Here is a 22,082-nt window from a genome sequence, read left to right as displayed (position 1 = left end):
ACTTCCTGTTGTCGTTATATTATTTATTGTGATTTACTTTATGCGATGAAGATTGACGTTTTCCACACTATTCATGACGTATGGTGAAGTCAAATTTTTACAAACATCAAACAAATGTATTTGAATCATTATGATTATTATTAGCATATCTAAATCTCTGATGTGCTTGCTTTTTTTTTTTTACTCCTAATCTTACTTCAACCACCACAGTATTTTACGTCTACTGTAGGCTGATCGTGTTTCCTTGTCAATCCCTTACTGGACAGACAGTATAACTACCCCAAGTATATCATCGACATTACAGCGTCTGTTTGTGTGGTTGAAGACTAAGCTGACTAAACCTTAATGTTCCTCTTCCGCTGTCTGGCTTAGGCAATAGAGACAGAAAACACATATCAATACATTTCAATACTGCTGGCAAAGACAAGCAATATGACTTATTCACCTATATGGGCCATATTTTTTGTGCTAAAAGTTAGCTGGTTGTGTGAACTGAATGTGTGAGATGGCCCCTAGGTGAATAAAGCCCTAAGAGAAGCTTCTAGTGGAAGTAAAATGGATGCCCGGCCTACGCAGGCGGTTTAACACCCTGTCTGAGAGTCTCTGAGAAGCAATCCGCAGGCGGTGGAGCTGCTAATGTTCTGCGGTATATCTGTCAGCGAAGCTATGCTAGGCTCTCTCCCTTGCTAGCAAATAACACCTGTTTATTTGTCTTCTTACCGGCTTTTAGCTCGAGAGCACAGCCTCTGAAGTGTTTTTATAGTCGTCGGGTGAAAAGTCTTGTTTTTTTTCCCCTCCTGTGATTTGATAGTACTGGTTTAAGCCATGTGTAGCTCTTTAATGCAAGCGGGGTTGCAGTGGGAAATCTGTGCACGGCAGTTGGTCTTTATTGAAGATTTGCGTGCAAGAGAGAAGCTCTTTCTTGGCGGGTTTGTGGCGTACCCCACATGGCAATATGATTGATGGGGGAGGGCTGGGAAATGAAGTTTTCTTGTTGAAATGGCTTGCACGTATATTTCTGAAAGGCCAGTGGAGGCTTGGCACATCGCATCAACACCAGACTGTCTGCCTCCAAAACGCATGAACATTTTGATTTGTTTGGAGTTTTTTGTCCCTCTCCTGAGATTGATTTTAAAATAACATATTTCACTCCAAACCGACATGAGATAGATTCCAATACAACATGTTTTTGCATCAGAGCAAAATCATAAAAGTCTCCATTCCTCACCTTTGGGCTTCACAGAATTCATCATGCATTAATTCTGCTATAATGTTATATTAAAGAAAAGAGAATGGAAGGTACATGTACCTAGTTTGAAATGTGTACATTTCCCATACCCACAGGAAAGCTATAGTCTTACCTGTAATTCAAAACATTACCCAATGGACCACATATACACGTCTATACATTCATTTAACATAAACATACAATATTCATCTCAGAATCAGGACCCAATGGAGTTGCCTTGTCAGGACCTGTCATTTACATACAGATGCAGATGTTTTTATTATTCTCCCCTTTTGGGCTTGGGTTGTTATTATTATTACAAACCCTTGGCTCGTCAAAGGCACGAACCGGTAGTAAACACAGAAGGACCGGAGGCTCTGCACATTAAAAGGGATATTTCCCCATCAACATGTGTCAAAGAGGGGGAAATGACAATCTGTGTGCCGGAGCTTCTGAAGACGCTGCATAAAAGGCGCTCAATAAAAGGCGCTCCGACGGTGCCGCGGTGCCGGAGCTAGTCGCGGTAGTCGCGGGAGCCTCAGTTGCGGTGTGCGTCATGCTGCGACTTGGGCCTCGCTGTCGGGCCGTGTCGTCCGTCACTCAAACCCTTCCCCTCAGGGGGGGGGGGGTCCAGCTGCACGGCTGGAGGACATCAGCAGGTGCAACAGCAAAAAAAAACATGTCTTGTTTATTTCACGCACCAGAGGTTTGTTTTCCCGCCGTTTGTGCGAGTGACAACGAACATCGCGGGATTTTTAAGAGGCAACCCTCGTTCATTGGCAAATAATTTGTTTTGCGGCTTACGGAGGCGAACAAATTAGTTGTTGTTGAGTGACAGCCGTGCGTCTGAGAGCATTACAGTGAAGATAATAATCTGCAGTACCGCTGGTGCAACCGTTGCATCAGCAAAGAGAACACATTATGTTCCTTTTGAATGTTTAAACACACGCAGACATAGCCTGACACAACCCTACCTAGAGAGATCCTGAAGTTCCTGTAGGCCCTACAAGCACTATTAGACATTACATGTTTTTATTGGGTTGTTACTGCGAAAAAATGGGATACAAACCAGCCTAATTAAGTGACATGGTGATGAAACTCCTAGTCAACTGCAGTCTGTGAAGAAAAACTGAGAAAGACTGAAAAAAAAAAACAGGAAAGGGAAGCTGATATTCCCAGCTTCATAGTCAAATCCCCAGCCAGGCCCTTTCTTATGAAAATCTTCCGGATCTCAGTGACTTTGATCTCAGTCTGCTCTCAGTTAAAAGCACAGTGAAATGGTTGACTTAATGACGGCACATAATCGTTTGTTTGTTCTTTGTATTAAATCGTATTATGCAGATGTATGCATGTCCACACATGTGCATAATCAGGCAATAAATAGAGACACATTTTTTTCATTGTGGGTCTGAATGCTGACTGTGAAAAGTGTGTGAGTGTGCGTGTGAAAAGTGTGTGAGTGTGTGTGTTTCAGTATGGGACTGTGGATGTATGTGAGTGTGTGCTGACTGTGAAAAGTGTGTGTGAATGCGGGTGGTGTGTTACCTACGTGTGGGGGGGGGGGGGGTGTGGGGGGGTGTGTGTGTGCGTGTTTGCCTGCGTGCGTGAGAGTGTGTGCATGCGTGAGAGAGTGTGTGTGAGAGACTGTTGTGCAGGGCTTTTATTAGAAGCTGACTTGTCTGGGAAGGGCAGCAGCTTGTGAAGGGTTCTTAATGATACTTGTGCACTGCTCAGTACCCACAACCAGCTGTGGCAGGAAGTATGCTACAGCCCGGCCTCTTCCACCCGCTGTACTGTTGGCCTGGAGGAATACTCCAGAATCCTTTTCACGTGGACAACAGCCTCGGTCAAAATAAGAAACTTCAATCATTTCCAGTTTTGGAGTTGGCATATGCAGACGACAATTTGACGTCGGTGATATGATGCCAAGCGTTCCAAAGTGAGAGTGGAGTGGGCTTGACTGGAGACGTTGTTTTGTGCTGGTGTTTGAAAGGCAGTCCTACAGGAGTCTCTCGCCCTGTCAACCAAATCAAGGCGTTAAACATTTGCCTTCTTTGTGTCTGACTTCCAAAGGCCGAAAAGTTTGACTTCAATTTCAATTAATTTCCAAGGCCAAATTTTCCACTCTCACTGGTAGAAGGAAACAGAAGTCAAAATGTACTCCATAGTGAAATAATATCTCATCTATTGTGCTAAACTGTATCATTATATAAGGCTTTTATACACAGTTTCTTTCTTTGATGACTCGTAGGAACAGCTGCCATCCAAATAAGCCAGTTTTCTCCTGCCTTCGAAAATGCTCTGTTCCCTAAAAGGTGTTTTGTCATGTACGATATTTCGAGTCAATGCATGCTGTTACACATTTCATTTTTCTGACTGGTCTATTGTCATTTTTTCTGTGGTTAAATTCATCCATTCTTGAGTATGAGTCTCATTCTGCCTTCATCAGCGCTGCTAACGTGCAGCCCATTGGATCTGAAGTAGACCGTGACATTAAGGCAGGGACGCAGCCTGAAAGGTCCAGTCCATCTCATGGTCTAAGACCCACTCTCTCTCACACACATACCGATGCACGCACACAGTCACTCAAACGCACACGCACGCAGAAGAACGCTTACTCTCACACACCCACAGGACATTCATAATTTTGCAGAAATTGGTGTGTACAAATGTGGTTCCCCACTTATTTCCACGCTATGTCCCATGGTGCATGACGTCACTTCACCACCTCAATCTCCATCTCCACTACCACCAAAATGCCAGCACCACCTCCACCACATCCACCACCAGCCCGACTCCCATCTCCACCTCCAACTCTACCACCACCTCTACCACCACCTCAACAACAACCACCTTATACACCACCACCCCTATTCCTCCCTCGCCACCACCACCACCCCCACCACCTCAAAAACCACCACCTTATACAACACCACCCCTATCCCTCCCTCGCCACCACCACCACCCCAAAAACCACCACCTTATACACCAACACTCCTATCCCTCCCTCGCCACCACCACCACCCCCACCACCTCAACAACCACCACCTTATACACCACCACCCCTATCCCTCCCTCGCCACCACCACCACCACCCCCAACACCACTATCTCCAACGTTATGGACCTCTAATCGGATCTCCTCTTCTCCCCCCCCCTCTTCTCTGCCCCTGAAGGCACGGAGGAGATCAACGCCACCGGGAAGTCCTTCATGGTGAGGAGCAGCTTGCAGTTCGAGGTGGACAGACGGGACGACGGCGTGGCCTACACCTGTAGCGTGGAGCACCCGGCGCTGGAAAGACCCTACCAAACCACAGAGGTCCTGGAAGTCCACTGTAAGTCCTGGGTGACGGGAACTCCTGCCCACATGCTCTACTTTTAGGGTGCACTCACACTAGGCCATCTGGCCGTGGCCGTTGGCCGTTTTCACACCAAACTGTGCTCAAATGGCCCCATTGTTCTCTGGCCTGCACTCACACTAGGCCATCTGGCGGTGGCCGTTGGCCGTCGCAACTGTGGCCTGGCCACGGTAGGCTCTTGTACATACGTCATCACGTCGAAACACGTCATCACCAAGCGTCCGCTGCATGGACCATAATAAAGTCTGCCGCCAGTCAGAGTTCTAACAACAATGGACAACAACACAGAGAACACAGTTCGCACTTTGCTGAGTCTGTGGCTTATTTGGATACATGTTTACCGTTTAATGGGAAAGAAGGCTCGTCGCCTTTATTATGTCCGTGGTCGTCGCATGGACTATACGTCATCCAGCTCAGGTTGCGTAGCTGTGCGTGTACGCGTGTCGGCTCATTAGCATCTGTACCGTAGCGGCCCGTACCATAGCAGCACACCTCTCCCAAGTGGCCAAGTTGGCCTGGCCTGGCCAGACTGGCCACACTCACCACACTCACACTGGCAGATTTGAGCACGGTTAGGTGTGAAAACGGCCACGGCCACGGCCAGATGGCCTAGTGTGAGTGCACCCTCATTGAGTCATTCAGCATGGTGTTCTCCCCACCGAAGGGTAGCACGTACTCTAGGGCAGTGTTTCTCAAATGGGGGTACCTGTGACCAGGGGGATTTTGATCGGATTGCAAGGGTAGAATTTCCAAAAAATGTTTCCTTTTTGTCGTTTTAATGTTGGTTATGTTGTTGTAAAATAAGGCCAACTTTATGACATGAGTGGAATCGGGATACAACCTTAATACAAAAACTTTTTTGAACTCTTTCCAATGAATGACAAAATACGTGGAGGACGGCATTTTTCTTGCTGAAAATATTTGCACCACACATGTAATACTCATGTTTACACATGCACGTATATTATCAGTACTGGTAGAGTGGTGCTTGGCTGAAAATAATATCAGGGGACAGGGGGCATTCATAATATACATTTTAGAACGATTTTCCTAGGTCTGGTGTTGTAGGCCTACTTGTTTAGATGTTGAACTTGCTTTGTTGCGTACGTACTACCTCCAAAAAAAAATTATGATGTGAAATAGGAATATTTGTTCAATATTATATATGTCGATTGTTGACCATCGATAGTTGTCCAGAAATACTCTCCGACTTCCATTGTAAACACCGATCCAACCCATGTAATCCTCTCAATATGAATCAAAGCATCAATAGCTATGCTAAATTAATTTGGGTTGAAAAGAAAACATTTATCGTTTGATGGTTTGGATGAAGAGGTGCTTGAGCCACACTGATGGTGCTGTCGGGCTTCATGAGACTTAATAGGATGGGAAACACTGATTTAGCTGCGGAGAAGAATTGTTCTCAGCTTAAGTTGTAACTCACTTGGGATAAGGGCGTCTGCTAATATATAGCAGACGCTTTGATCCCAAGTGACTAACAAGTTAGGCCGAGAAAAATGATTCTCAGTCAGGGGAGTGGACTGATGCTATTAAAAATGTATAAACGTATGGAAATCACATTTCAAGGTTAAGATTAGAAATATTTGTAGGGGGTGGGGATCAGAACAGGATTATTATGGGTTCAGGTGAGGGATTAACGCAGAGCTAGGGAAGGGATATAAGCTTTAGCCTCAAGTCTAGATAGCTATAGAGCTATCTAATACAGGCTACTAATACAAATTGTTGTGGGCCATAGCAATGCTAATGTAGATGACCAGTTTGCTGAAATTAAAAAGGGACATTTGTAGTTTGGCAGCTCATGCAGCACAAAAATATCGTATTATTTCTGAGATAAAAAAAATGACTTTTCTAATCATGGTGGGCTACATATAATACTAAAGATTAGGCCGTTTAATGAAGCCCAATTTATTAATTATTTTTTAATATTATTCATTTGTTTCCTTTTAAATGGGGACTTTTACCCATTGTGTTTGTGTTATGGGTAACAGCCAAGCAAATGAATGCTAGCTTGCTATACTGCTAACTCGTGTATAATAGCCTGCTACTGTTAAAAACATGCTAATGAATGTTTGATCTTTTGTCTGTACAGATCCACCTTGGCTTGACATCACAGCCTCCCTGATTGTCCCACAGGAGGGGCAGTATTTGAAACTTGAGTGTGTGTCCACAGGGAACCCAATGTAAGTTACACACAATTATTTATATTATATTTATTTGTATTATATTTATGTTTACAGAAGTCTGAAATGTATGCAAAAACACATTGATTCTTAAACCAAAAGTTGAAAACCAAGCGAGTGAGTTTCCACATTCTGAACTCGTCTTGACCATATGCTGTATGAAATGGTCTAGCCTATCTCTTCATGAAGATAAGCAGTAAATGGACGAAAGCTGCAGAAGATGCCGCCACATGTTTTTCACCTCTCCTTCTTTAGGTCTCTAAACGGTTTAGGTCCAACATAAATACATATTAGATCTGCTTATGTGTTTTGAATGCAGGATTCGTAACAAGCATGGTGAAGCAGCTTTTTTTTTGCAGTCTTCCACCACAATCTGGAACTAGCACTTTTATTGATGGTCCTTGTGAAAGAAAACTAATAAAAATACACTGTATTCCTACTACATGATTTACTATTATTGCATAGGCCTACCTATAATAATTTCCACCTTGATAATTTCATTTCATTTTTTTATTTACTTTACTGAACTTATTCAGTTTTATTTATCTTTGCATCATTACTTGTATCATTATACTGTCTTTTCTATTGATGCTTTGTTTCATTGAATGCTGCTATTGCCACTGAATTTCCCTTTCGGGCTGAATAAAGTACTAAAGTAATCGAACCTGACCCAATCGAACCCGACCACATCTGATCATATCTGATCTGGTCTAAACAGCCTTCCCTTGCCTTGCTCCTACCTTGCTCCTCCTCCTCCTCCTTCTCCTCCTCCTCCTCCTCTTCCTCCACTTAGTCCAGAGCCGGTGCTGTGGTCTAAGGACGGGGGGGAACTCCCGGACGTGGAGCGTATGATCGTGGAGGGCCCCGAGCTGACCATCACCACGCTCAACAGGACAGACAACGGGACGTACGGGTGCAGAGCCAGCAACCACCTCGGGTCCAGCTCGGCCGAATTCATCCTCTTTGTCTACGGTACACCATCACCGCGTGATACTGATTCAGAGCTTCTACGTCTTGTGAATCCATGGAAATATTTTGCAACTCTAATTAGAAAAATGGTTGTGTATCCGCTTTGACACACATTGTTTTTACATGATCACCATGAATTTGCCATTCATTTCAATGTCCAAGTGAACCTCTGCTTATTGCCCCTCTAGTTAGCAGCAGTGTTTTGCTCGTGGGTCATGGATCGTTATGCTTTCTTTCCATATATACAAAACATTTAAGAGACCAATAAAACCTTTTAATTACATATTTTCATTGCATTCATTTTTATTTTCAACACATTTCTGCAGCTTATACATCTCTTGCGACCCCAAATGCATATCAAGTGAGGTCCCGACCCAAAGCTTGGGAAACATTTCCGTATATGAACCATCACCATATATGGACATATATGGATCCCCTGCTCTTCTGCAGTTGTGGGTTCTACAGATCCAACGTGTTCTTCTGGAGGGGTATTTTTCGTTTTGTAACGAAAGAAATCATCATATGTGGTGACTGTGATAATATTTTTCTGTTGGAAAAAGTTTTGATAGTGATTGATTGTTTGTCTAAATAGTAAAGATATTATGTTTCAGGTAGGATTTTTTATAGGTGGCAAATGCTGTCCACATTGATCTGTAGGCCATAGAAACAGCTAAATATAAAAAAAATTAGAAATGAGTCACCTCCAGGTATAAACATTTGCAGGATACAGAATTTCTAGAATAATTAATAATTCAATAGTACTATAATGTTAACCTCTCGTTAAAATATAATGGGAAATGTAGCGTTTCTCTAGACTCTGGCCACTCAAAGCACTTCACAACACACATTCATACACCGATTGCGGTGCTAATGTGAGGGAACTGTGAGCGCATCGGGGGTAGTTGAGGTGCGGTGTCTTGCTCATGGACACCTCGCGATTAGCCAGGGGGGAGAGGAGGTTGGAGGCAGCAACCTTCTGGCTGCCAGACAACTAGCTCTACCTCCTTTTTGAAAAAAATAATAATAATAATTTTCACAAGCTCATTCAACATTATACAAAAGCTATTTGCAGTCCAGTCTAAATGTAATTATGAGGATTTAGAATCCATAGAGAGAGAGAGAGAGAGATTACCCTTACCACCAACAATGGCTTGCAATGTACCGATCGATTTAGGGCTGATCATTTTAACATTAATCTCTTTACACTTAAAAGTCTATTTACAAGTTTCAATGCATCACTTCATGACCGTTTTACCGCCCGTTTACGACCTGGCCTCCATTTACAACCTAGAAACAGGGTGAGCAGGGTGTCCCAAGGCCACCGGCAAGGAGAGCAGGTGCTGGGAGAGTTTGATTACTTCGTTGAGCACCCCCACCCACCGCCAGGGGGTGGTGTTCGTAGTGGGGTCGCCGGTGGGGATCGTTATAGTGGTGGAGGAGGTGATGAAATGCTGGTGGTGGTGGTGGTGGTGGTGGTGACGTAGGACATGGGGATGGTGGTGGTAGTGGTGATGGAGGAGGCGGTAATAATGGTGACGGTGGTAGTGGTGATGGTGGAAGTGGTGATGGTGATGACAGTGGTGTAAAACGTGGTAGCGCTGATGGTAGAAACAATGTCGCTGGTGTCGACGGGGCTAGCGGTACGAGGTACATGGTGCTAGTGGTACGAGGTACATGGTGCTAGTGGTACGAGGTACATGGTGCTAGTGGTACGAGGTACATGGTGCTAGCGGTACGAGGTACATGGTGCTAGCGGTACGAGGTACATGGTGCTAGCGGTACGAGGTACATGGTGCTAGTGGTACGAGGTACATGGTGCTAGCGGTACGAGGTACATGGTGCTACTGGTACGAGGTACATGGTGCTAGCGGTACGAGGTACATGGTGCTAGCGGTACGAGGTACATGGTGCTAGCGGTACGAGGTACATGGTGCTAGCGGTACGAGGTACATGGTGCTAGCGGTACGAGGTACATGGTGCTAGTGGTACGAGGTACATGGTGCTAGCGGTACGAGGTACATGGTGCTAGCGGTACGAGGTACATGGTGCTAGCGGTACGAGGTACATGGTGCTAGCGGTACGAGGTACATGGTGCTAGTGGTACTAGGTAGAGATGTTGATGGGTCGGTGCTGGAGGTTATCATGGAGGAGGTGATGGAGTAGGTGGTGTTGGTGATGGCGGTGGCAGGGGTAGCAGACTTATCCCACCCCCCTTAGGGCTAGCTCAGTGGGGTTCCTGGTTCATCTGCTGCTCTCTTCCCAGGATCAAGAAGCAACCTAATCTGTTTGGCTCACACAATTTAGCTTTTAAGTGTTGCCTGAAGATATAAAAATAAATGAATTGCAAATACTAGAACATTAATAATATTCCTGTCATATATATAGACTAAATGGAAGAATGACAAGAACAAGAACTTTATTTAAACTTTTGACAGTTTGCTAGGTTAACACTTACTACAAGCGTTTATTTTTCTGTAATATTTGGGGGAAGACAAATGTAAAACTGTGTTTTTTGGGAGAAACAAACAGAAAAATATTTTTATTTGTATTTGTTATGTCTGTCTCGTCAACTCTGGTTCAGTAAAGAGAGGAAAACAACTCTGACAGGCTATGCTTTCTCTGTTAGGCCAGCTGTTACAGCTACACCAGATATGTCAGGCTAGGCTAGCGATGTCAAGTTCAGCTTACTGTGTCACACTAGGCTATCTGCGTCACGATCGGCTAGCTATATCAGGCTAGGACAGCTATAGCTTGCTACGCTAGCTGTGTCATTCTAGGATAGCTACGTTGGGCTATGCAAGCATCCATATCATCCTGTTCCCACTTGCATCATGCATTCCACCCAAACTTCATCGCTCATTCCCATCATTCTAGATTGAAACGGAACGGCGGAATTCAAAACTCTGGAGGTTGTTAAAGTGCGCCCTGTGCCTGGGAGCTGTTTGAGACTTTATTTTATTTGATTATCTGTGAGAAATGAGCCCCAATGACATGACCGTAGCAGAATCAACACAATAAACACCAAGGTCCCGGTGCCTGGGAGCGGACGCGCGGCTGACTGCTACAGCTGAGAGTCTTCATGTATAATATATCTGACAGTTATTCTTTGGAGCGCTGCACTCATGCTGCCTGACTACTTATAGCTTTTAGATCTCCCACTCCGCACTGAAGCTAATTTGTGAATAAAACGATAGCTGAGAAGCTATAAACGTCACCGCCTAGCCGCAATTCATCACTATCTGCATTTCTGTCGCTCGCGCGCGGTATAAATAAAGTTAAATGAAGGCGGAGGACACATAATAATCAGTTTGTCTGGAAAAAACGAGCACCAGCAGCCGTCAGCCACCGTGGCAACGGGCCCGAAACCACGTCCATGACAGCTCCCCGCTCTGGGGTCCAGGGTTCAGAGACGCATCAAGCTGAAGAAGGATCACAACTTTGCCTTGGCCAGCGTCTGTTTTTGTGTTCCATTTGCAATATTAGCCTTGACATTGGTAAGTTAAAGTAATTTTTTTATGCTTCGTCGTTTATTCATTTTTCTTTGGGTGTGTTTGTTTTCTTTACCCTCTCAGTAAACTTTTGTGTGTTTTTTTTCTTTCAAGATTTCTATTTGATTTAGCCTCATCCACGCTCCCCTCACATCCACCATCTCCACCACCACCACCACCACCACCACCACCTCCACTGCTACCTCCTCGTCCTCTCCATCTCCACCAACAACTCTTCGCTAGCCGCCTTCCATACCACCACCACCACCACCAAGAACAACAACAAAAGCAATAGCAGCAAACAACAACAACAACACGTACAACATCCCTCAGCCCCACTCCGTATCCCCCGTCTGCGTCGTGACCCCGGGAACAGCCGCCATCGCTGTCTAGCCGTGCTCATAAACACAACATTAAACACGCGGCCTGTGATTGATGCCCTCGCAGCCGGGCTCTGAGCCAGGAATTGGCGGTGTGTTAGACTTGATTCATCTCTCCCTCTCTTTCCCCTTCCTCTCTCACTCTCATTCTGTTCTGTTTCCCCTGCATACACCTACCCTTTTCCCCTTCTTTTTCCGTGTACAACAGCTGACATGACCAGAATTCTGTGATGTTGTTCATTCGTAGTCTTGTATGCTTAATGTTGGCTGTCGAGTGTGAGAGGCAGTATTGCAGTGATCCAACTGTTTTGGGTTTTTTCCTGCTGTGTTTTGACCCTCAGAGGACATTTTCTAAGTACACAACAGCAGGATGATATTAGGGGAGTATTATGGGATATGTTTTGGAACATAAAGTACAGAACCAACTGGTACTTACACAGCATGTAAATCAAAACACTCTTTAGGCTGCATAACGTCTGTTGAGTATTTCCTCAATAAATCAAAGTGGACAGATTATATTCACCAGTTCAGCTCTGCTTAAGTTGTTTATTAGCGATCAGTTATGCAATGACATCTTTATTGGATGTTTATTGATGTCCCTGTTATTCAGCTTATTGTTAGCATATTGTTAGCCCAGTGGCGTTTGTTTGCCGTTGGTAGTTTAGTGTTGTTTTGGGCCGTGAACATAAAAGGCGGGGAACATCTGCTTCCCTGCACATTGTTCTAACCTGTTACAATGCCCCAGTGAACCTCAGCACATCGTGTCATATAAAGACATAAATTGTAGTGACGTTATTTGCAGGCACAATTAGACCTCTGACCCCCAGTTTGGTAAACAGAAGCCTAATGGCTGGGGTGTTTGACTCCTAATCCAATGGTTCCAGGTTTGATTCCCAATGTCCTTAACCTACCTTCAAGCACCCTTATACAAGATACCTGTAACTTCAAGGATTAATTACAACAGCATTTAATGATCATGTAAATAATCAGACGGTGCGGTATGTAGTGTTTCGGAACTAGACGATCATGAAGATAAAGTAGCTAATTTTGGTAATCACCGCGCTTAGTCCCAGATATTATGCAGCCTCGGGCAATGTTCAGCTCTCTCAATGGATTGACTTACTTCTCTGACATTAACCTGATAAATATCCTCTGCCAACCTTCACCTGGGGAAAAATAAAATGTAGTAGGCATTTTCAATTCAAGTAGGACTGCATTACTCATGTCTTTGGACGTTTAAGATATAGCGTGCAAGACATACCCAGTATTGCAATTATCAATGTAAAGGCCCCAACATATATTTAGTACATACGTAATCATATCAGACTTAATGAGGACCAGAACAGAAGCCAATAAAATAATCAATCTCAGACGTGCACCATAACATACACTATGTATATATCGTTTTCCATAATTGAATAACTCGTTACATTATTTTCCATTTATTACATTTACCTTGCTAATGTAATCACACAAACCAGTGATTTAATTACAGTCGGATGTATTTAAATTCACTGTGGGCTTCTCTTTGTGGGGTGTTTGGGGGAAGAATCCTGTGTGCCACACTGTGCGGTGTTTGTTGCCATCTCATATACGCCTCACCTAATTATCAGCAGACGTGGTATACCCTGTAAACTTCAAAATAAAAGCCAGAACCCTAAAATGTTGACGCTAGCAAAGCCCCAAGCACTTCCAGCGGCGGCTAAGGGCTTCTTGAGCACTCATGAATAATTCAGAGCGTATATTCCTCTGGCTTTATCCTACAGGGGAAAGCAGACTACAAATAGTACTGTGTGTTCTCCGCTTGTAGGTTGACACGGCCTAATCCGGTGTCCTGGTTACACAGGAATATACCCAGAATGCATATGGCTCGGACCTGAAAGCTCCGCTTTGGGTCACTCTAAATGCGATGGTTGTTTTTCAAACAGCTGATTTGCTCTCGGCATTGGGCTGATTTTTCCCGTGTTGTGATTTGAACCTTTTCATGTTCGACTGTTTTTTCAACTCTGTGTCTGCAACCACGGCATCAGCGAAAGGCTTCCCGGGTTCAACAACAGGTAAACATGTAGTGTTGCTACGGTAACCACCAGACCCGCTGCCCCCCCGGGTCAGAACGGCCCGGTTCAGCATGAGCCCCAGACACCACCACCACGCATGGATGGATGCTGGACGCTGTGACTCCCTACCCCTCTCCTTACTCCTTGTGTTTCTCTCTCTCTCTCTCTCTCTCTCTCTCTCTCTCTCTCTCTCTCTCTCTCTCTCTCTCTCTCTCTCTCTCTCTCTCTCTCTCTCTCTCTCTCTCTCTCTCTCTCTCTCTCTCTCTCTCTCTCTCTCTCTCTCTCTCTCTCTCTCTCAGTACCTATCTCTCTTTCTCTTGCCTTTCTTATTTCCCTCGCAGCCTCTCCATTCTCTCCTGTCTCTTTGTCTCTTACATTTTCTCTCATTTCTCTCTCTCTCTCTCTCTCTCTCTCTCTCTCTCTCTCTCATTTCCCTTTCTTTCGTCTCTGTCTCTCTGTGTCTCCTTCTCTTACCTAATTTTCTTATGATCCATAATATCTCTCGTCTCTACCTTCTCTCTCTCGCTTTCTCTCATGCACACACTGACTTATCTTTCTCACGCTAAATCTTTCCATCTCTCTTTTGATCGCTCTCATCTCTTGCTCTCCCTCTCTCTCCCTTAATTCCTTGCTTGTTCTGTCTATCTGCTCTTTCTGTCCCGCTCTAAGTCCCCACAACACATCAGTGTTTCTCTTTTCCCTCCATATCTCTCGCCATCCCTGTCATCTCACAAGTGCCTCTGTCGTACACCCAGCCAAGGCCTCCTTTATCTCAGATAAAATATTTTATAGTTTTAAACAGATGCTTCTTTGTGTGTCATGGCAGCATGGAGGGAATGTGTGACTAGGGGGAAGGGGGATAGTGTATAGTTGCTAGACTGTCTCAGTCAAAAAGAACTGGGTTTCGATTTCCCCCAATCCTTGAGCAAGATGCTTTAACCCCCACCTGCTCCTTAACCTCATAGTCACATGTTTCTGAATTCAATGCAAGGTGCTCGGATAAAAGCAAAAAAAAGAAATATTTGCTATAAGCTGTGTGTGTGTGTGGTGTTGTGTGTGTGTGTGTCTGTGTGTGTGTGTGTGTGTGTGTGTGTGTGTGTGTGTGTGTGTGTGTGTGTGTGTGTGTGTGTGTGTGTGTGTGTGTGTGTGTTTGTGCACGTGTTTCTGTGCGTGTGCGTGCGTGCGTGTGGGTGTGAGTGTAACATATAAGCATGTCATGTGAAGACTGACATGGATTAGGTTTAGGGGACATGTTGTTAGGATATTACATGTTTGCATCATTTAAGGGGTAGCAAGGAATAGAGCATCCTGTACAGGATGATGTGGTCTTCTGCAGCTGTGAGGGTGCTGTGTGGAGAAGATCGATGCTGTATAGCGCTGCGGTTCCCAGCCGTGGGTACGTGTACCCTAGGGGGTACATGAGCAGGTTCCAGAAGGTGCTTTTGCAACCCACTGTAAAGATTACCTATAAAATAAAACATTGCGATGTAATAATAGAAACAGAAAGGTATGCCTCAGCTTCTTCCCTTTAAACTCTGGGAGGCTACAGTATGACTAATGATGCTTAATGAAAATAGTATATTATTAGTTCCTCCCTAGGCAACTACAATATGAATAATGACCCTGAATGATGATTGTAATATTAGTACAACGGCTGGGTGTGGATGTGGACTTGAGCTGTGGATTGGGCTTTGGGGGTACATGCAGAGAGAAAGAATGAGATGCATCCATTTGCAATGTTTCCAGCTTTTTTGGTGATGAGGTTCTGAATGACCAGCATGCACTCTGCTCCCTGGCCCCCAAAACCATGAACTGATCCTTGCTGCATGAATTCAAACCTACATGTTCTGCACCACCACGGTTCTGCATAGTAGTACAACACTACGCTCTTCTTTTTCCCTCTCCCTCTTTTTATATGATGTATATTAATTAGTGCTGTCAAGCGATTAAAATATTTAATCGCGATTAATCGCATTAATGTCATAGTTGACACACGATTTTTTTCTATGCTAAATATCCCTTGATTTCTTTGTCCCATTAATTTTTCTAATTTTAATGCTCTTATCAACATGGAGAAGTGCAAACGATGAACATACAAGCATACTGCCTTGAGCATAGCAGTCAGGCTACTGCTTCTTTGTTTTGAAAAAAAATAAAAAAAAATAAAAAAAATAATAATAATATTAATAATCGCGCGATAAAAAAAATAACGCCGTTAAAATCGGTTTGCGTTAACGCCGTTAATAACGCGTTTAACTGACAGCACTAATATTAATATATGAATAATATCATATATCACGTCCATCCTGCTTGGTGAATAAATGGGGTACGGCTTTGATTGCCAACCGTGGAAGACATGAGCAGAGCTACACAACATTCTGTGTGTGATGACATAAACTGGGCTATGCCTCACACTGTTTCAAACCTTTCCTCATCAAAGAGTTTGACCTTGTTGGATTCACGGAGCGGGAGCACCGCTTTCATAGCCATCAGCCTCTAAGAGAGGGAGAATGCATGCAGTTTCTCTTCATTATTTTTTTTTCCAAAGTTCAAAAGTTCACGACCATCTCCACATGACTAGCCAAAGAAACGTACATGCACCTGTTAGGCTTTGGAGGTTTAAAACAAAACAAGCAGCATGCTCGACAGGTGCTCTCTCGCTCTCTCTCTCTCTTTCTTTCTTTCTTTCTTTCTTTCTTTCTTTCTTTCTTTCTTTCTTTCTTTCTTTCTTTCTTTCTTTCTTTCTTTCTTTCTTTCTTTCTTTCTTTCTTTCTCTCTCTCTCTCTCTCTCTCTCTCTCTCGCTCTCGCTCTCTCGCTCTCTCTCCGATCTTCATATACACACACAACTCAGGTAGTGCTGTGAATGTTGTTTCCCCCGACGACGGGCAGGGGAATCAGGGTCGTCCTCTTCTCCGGTCACCAGGTCGCCATGCCGACGCGAGTCATTCGTCAGAATGAGCGAATGAGAGCAGACGGTCCTCGGTGAAGACAGAGCGAGAGAGTCGGGGTGTAGATCAGGACAGACAGGGGGCCGTACAGCCGGTGTGTGGGGGGGGGGGGGGGGGGGCAGGGGTGCTCTCCAGGGGGGTCCTCAGGTTAACTAAGACTGATTCTTAGCCCTCCAAAGAACCGCCGGCGGTGCACAACGTGACTTGAAAAGAGACAAACACATGCATAGACACATGCACACAGACACACGCGTAGGAACAGGGACACGGATCCAGACCGAGATGTAAGCACGTAGACACACTGAAGCACACCCTAACAGCGCACAGACGCAGATAAACACACGCAAAGGTGAATACGAAGCAAAGAGGAGCCCACCGATGAACACACACAAACACACACGCACAACCATACAAATGGAAATTGGATGGATAGATATAAACACAAACGTAGACACAGAAAAGTCGAGCTTTTTTTTTGAGGGGATTTTTTTTTTTACGGAAAAAATGTATTTGCAGCCAATTTAAAGATACTTTCGGTTCTTAATGACACTTTCCTCTGCGCTAACACATTTCAAAGTTTGGCTTTTGTGGAGTTTTAAAGTTTGCCATTTATTTTATGTTATTGTATTTCCCGGTGTGTTCCAGTTACATTATATGGGAACAAGATTGTCTGGTTGCTTTTAAACGCTGCGGATCCTCATTAGGGAAAGCAGCTACCAGTCGCTATAGTCTCAAGTCTGTATTATTCTCCAGGTTGAGGGAAGGAAAATAGTTTTTGTCACTCGTATCATAGTTCACCATAGACTGCATGGTGCTGCATGGGCCAATTAGATCTTTAAAGAAAATCTTTCAAAATATCAATGTTTCCTCTTTCAGTTCTCTCTCGGTTTCTTGTCCTATCTCTCCTCCTCTACTTTCTCAAATTCAAATTCAAAGGGCTTTATTGGCATGGAAATGCTTAGATTCACATCACACAGAGGAAATAGGATAGAAAAATACAAAAATACGTTGTATTCTCTGACTCTTGTTTGATGGTTGCCCTCTTTCTTTCTCCCTCTCCCTCTCCCTCTCTCTCTCTCTCCCCCTCTCTCTCTCCCTCTCCCTCCCTCCCTCCCTCTCCCTCTCTCTCTCTCTCTCCCTCTCTCCCTCTCCCTCTCTCTCTCTCTCTCCCTCGCCCTCTCCCCCTCTCTCTCTCTCTCTCTCTCTCTCTCTCTCTCTCTCTCTCTCTCTCTCTCTCTCTCTCTCTCTCTCTCTCTCTCTCTCTCTCTCCCTCTCTCCCCCCCTCTCCCTCTCTCTCTCTCCCCCCTCCCTCTCTCTCTCTCTCTCTCTCCCCCCCCTCTCCCTCTCTCTCTCTCTCCCCCCCCTCTCCCTCTCTCTCTCTCCCCCCTCCCTCTCTCTCTCTCTCTCTCTCCCTCCCTCCCCCTCTCTCTCCCCCCCTCTCTCTCTCTCTCTCTCTCTCTCTCTCTCTCTCCCTCTCTCTCTCTCTCCCTCTCCCTCTCTCTCTCTCCAGACCCCAATGCGCTGAGTCAGGTGGGCCCTGACCACGCCCTGGTAGGCGGGGTCGTTGCGGTGGTGGTCTTCATCACCTTGTGTCTGACTATACTCCTGGGTCGCTACCTGGCCCGACATAAAGGTGAGCCATGGGGCAAGGCGCTCTCCCTGGTTCACATACACATGTTAAAAAACACTGCATGGGATAGTGTCTATTTCTTCGCATGTCGATGTGTGTGTGAGTGTGTGCATGTGTGATTGCGTGCATGTGTGTGTGTGTGTGTACGTTTTATATAAATATATTGTATATTTAAAGGATTTTATCTACCAAACCAGGTATGTATAAACACATTTAGCTATACTGGTAAAAAATATATTTATATTTATATATTTTCTTATGACTACATACCTGCATAATATTTTAATATTTAAAGGAAAGTATCCAACCCACGATGCATGTGTACTGTTAATACATGCACATTGATATGCATGTGTGCATGAATATTATTATTATTTTTATATATATATATATATATATATATAATGTATACTATTTGAAGGAATGAGGCACAGGTTTATCAACCAATCCATTTATGTATTTATATATATTTATGTTTGTGTTTTGAAGGAAGGTTGGCTACTTACCTACAGGGCATGTGAATATCAACGTGTGCACTTCTATATTTCTATATATTTATGTGTTTTAAAGGCACATACTAACCCACGAGGCACGTGTATGCCAACTCGTGTCTTTTTATATTAATTACATATATTTATGTGTGTTTTAAAGGAACATATCTCACCCACGAGGCGAAGGGAGCGGACGACGCACCGGACGCAGACACGGCCATTATCAACGCTGAGGGAAACCACGTGCACGCCGAGGAGAAGAAAGAGTACTTCATCTAGACCGCCCCCTCACGCCCTCCCCCTACCCCCCTACCCCCCTACCCCCCTACCCCAGTCCCGCCTCTGGCCCGGCTCCTCCCACCCAGACCAGAACCACCACCACCACCTGACACAAAGCAATCTCCAGACTCAGTGTTTCTCGCGGCTCCTGTCTGTCCTCCCTGCGTTCGGTGTCCGCATCCAGTCGATGACTCTTGCCTTGCCCTGTTTTCTAGCCAACCTCGACGGGGGAGGGGAATGTTCCCTGCTTAAGTCCTCCTGTGTGAATTTTACGTTTTTTCGCTGCCTAAATGCTGTATATTTTGGGGAGGGGGGAGAGCAGTTTATTTCCATTCATCACATATATTTATTATGTGATTCATTTAATTGCTATGGTTCTATTTATTCTTCAAGTTGTACTTTTTTGAGTTTTTTTTGGTCTCCAGCTGGAAAAAAATTCAGTTGTCCGAAAATGTGTGGCAGTTTAAGAATATAATAACGAAACAAAATGAAACCCAATCGAGTCGTATATTAGTGTTTATTTTATAAACAACGGAGCGAAAACATTTTTTCTTTTCAGAACAATCGCTCGGACGCGACGAAACGAAGTATGCGTCTTTCTCCAACCTCCTCCTCCTACTGTCTTTATTTACTTCAGTTTATTCTCATTTGGTTGAGCTTGGCTCCATGTCCTGGGTTTGTACCAGAACATGTAAGACATTTAAAGCACAAAGTCTGAGGACTAATGGACGGACAAACCAACCAACTGCTTCTTGTCTCAGGACTACGAGTCGAAAAACAGAGAGATGGATTAAGATCGTGTGAAAACAATTTCTAGAAGATACTAATTGTGTTTTTGGTTTTTTTTTGCGGACGGATGTCCCATTGTGATTGTTGTGGATAGAGACCAGGTCCAGAGAGGAAAGGTGCTGCAGAGTTTGAGCCCCACCGACACAACCTATCCACTCATTAGCTGTAGCCTCTGGGGTGGACTCATTGGTTGACTGGAAAACCTGAGGAGGACTTTCAATAACTGGATCTGGATCGTCCACCTGTGAAGATATGATTTGGTATCGATGTGAGAGTGGAAGGGTTGAGTGGAGCCTATTTTGGCTTATTCTCTAGGTTACTTTATTCAATAACTATGCTCAGTGTGTCGATAAAGCTGTAAATTACTTTGCTAATGTGATTATTGGTGAACAATATTGTTGAATCCTGGGATCCCTGATGCGTTTCAAATTTGTATATTAGCCTATACAGTTCATCTATTTAAAGTGTTACATAAGATTTTTAATTGTTTTACCATTTATCTTATCACAAACAAAAGCTAGTTTCTTTGCCGTAAGGAGTGTATATAGTGTGTAAGAAAATGATTTTGGTAAAAAGCAAAAAAGAGAAGAAAAAAAATAGCAACGCTGGTTAAAGCTGTTAATTTAAAGATCATATCAATATGCTGCCCATTTGATTAGTTTCCTTTAACATATTTTCAAAGAAGTTGTCAAAACAGGGATTGTAAGAAACTAGTATTAAGCAAAAGAAGATGGTCCAAATATATGTATTTATTATTATACTTGATTGACATTAATTATATGAAAAGACTTATCAATTGATATTATTGCTGTTATTACTAAAGTAGGTGTCCGACATAATACTTTTTTTTTTACAACAAATCTTTTCGTCAATTTGAACAACTTTCTCTCACGATGAAAAAAACGATCTGAACACAATGATCACCGTTATGGCCTTTGATTTTGCTGCAGATAGTACTCGTATCATGTTGAATCATTGGTCAGGGTCAGACGACGATGTCCAGAACCTTACCAAGGTTCAAACATGTTATCTTGTTAGTTCACTATAACGCTATGAAGAACCCACTGTAAAGTTGAACCACTGCAGATGATTTGCTTTTTATGGAGGGTGAGTGAATTTATTTTTATTTTTGTTTTTAATTGCTTTATTCCAGTATTGACTATCCATTTTTCAAACTATGCCTCTGTAAAGAAAAAAAAAAGATAGTGCAGATTAAAATTTGAAGAAATTAAAACAAGTGACTTCCTATCATGTTTTATGGATTTAATCAAATGTACTCATGACCGGCGATAGAGCAAAAACGTACAGGCAAACACTGCAACACATACTAGCCACACTAATAACGTAGCTAATAGTTCTTGTTAGGTTCAGTTATCAGGCCTGTGATTTGTATTCAGTGCAACAACAGAGTTCAGCCTTTAGGATGAATAATTTATGAAAAGATTAGAGAGAAGTCGACGGATCTCTTGATGAGGAAGCCTGAAGGACGCATTAAATTCTCCACTCTGTTGGCCTTGATGCAGAATGCGATAGCCTCTATTGTCTCTCTACAGGGCCCACATATCTACTGTGTCCCCACTTGTCCCTCCACCTGTCTCTCTACACATCCGTCCGTGTTTCTCTTCCTGTCCCCCACCTGTCCTAGCCTGGTCCTACCAGACCATCGTACTTCATTTCATTTGTACAGAAGGTCTGGAACTGCTCAATTGACAAACGTTCACTCACTTGGAGGCGGGTGTATGTAGAAGTTTTAAAATGATTGGATCTGCCCAGTGCCACTCTGGATCTGCCATAACCAATCGCATAGCGTTTGGTCGTGACGTATGTCATGCGACGGGACCGGCTCCCTCACCACTAACGGAGCCAGCTGGAAAATCAAACTTTTCGCGAACCCGGTGGGGAGAAGAGCCACAACATCACGGCCACCAACAATACTCTGCAAAGCTTGTTCTTGCTCCGGCTTTAATTGATCGATTTTCGGCAGCGATCCCACAACAGACCGAATAGCTTCTCTGGTATCCTTCTCCATTGTCTTCCTCTGACTACAACTGAAACGGGCGCTCGACCTAGACGTCGTTCTCAGCCACTCCCTCTGTTCGCTGATTGGACCCCCAGAAATCTGGTTTCCATGGAATGCATTTACATTAAGCAGACCCAGACCTAGTGCTGAAGCGAAATGAAAATTGAGCGGAGGTAGGTAGGTGGGCGATGCCAGGCTACACCTGTCCCTCTCTACCTTTCTCTCTGTCTCGCTACCTGACAC

General features: G+C 44.0%; 1 protein-coding gene across 5 annotated transcripts in view; it reads left to right on the top strand.

The window, feature by feature from the left end:
* The window catches only part of LOC115560982 (cell adhesion molecule 2), a 128,938-nt gene extending 120,897 nt beyond the window's left edge, over nt 1-8,041 (top strand). For all 5 annotated transcript variants that reach the window (XM_030380715.1, XM_030380717.1, XM_030380716.1 and 2 more), the window contains 3 exons: nt 4,404-4,562; nt 6,697-6,787; nt 7,581-8,041. In XM_030380715.1, the coding sequence (XP_030236575.1) occupies nt 4,404-4,562; nt 6,697-6,787; nt 7,581-7,863 (533 nt within the window). In that variant the 3' untranslated portion in view covers nt 7,864-8,041. The remainder of the gene's footprint in view (nt 1-4,403; nt 4,563-6,696; nt 6,788-7,580) is intronic.
* Nucleotides 8,042-22,082: the final 14,041 nt, after the last annotated feature.

This window comes from Gadus morhua, chromosome 16 (assembly GCF_902167405.1).
Source record: "Gadus morhua chromosome 16, gadMor3.0, whole genome shotgun sequence".
Taxonomy (NCBI): domain Eukaryota; kingdom Metazoa; phylum Chordata; class Actinopteri; order Gadiformes; family Gadidae; genus Gadus; species Gadus morhua.
Note: the sequence above shows the minus strand (reverse complement) of the source record. Positions and strands in the feature narration are given on the sequence as shown.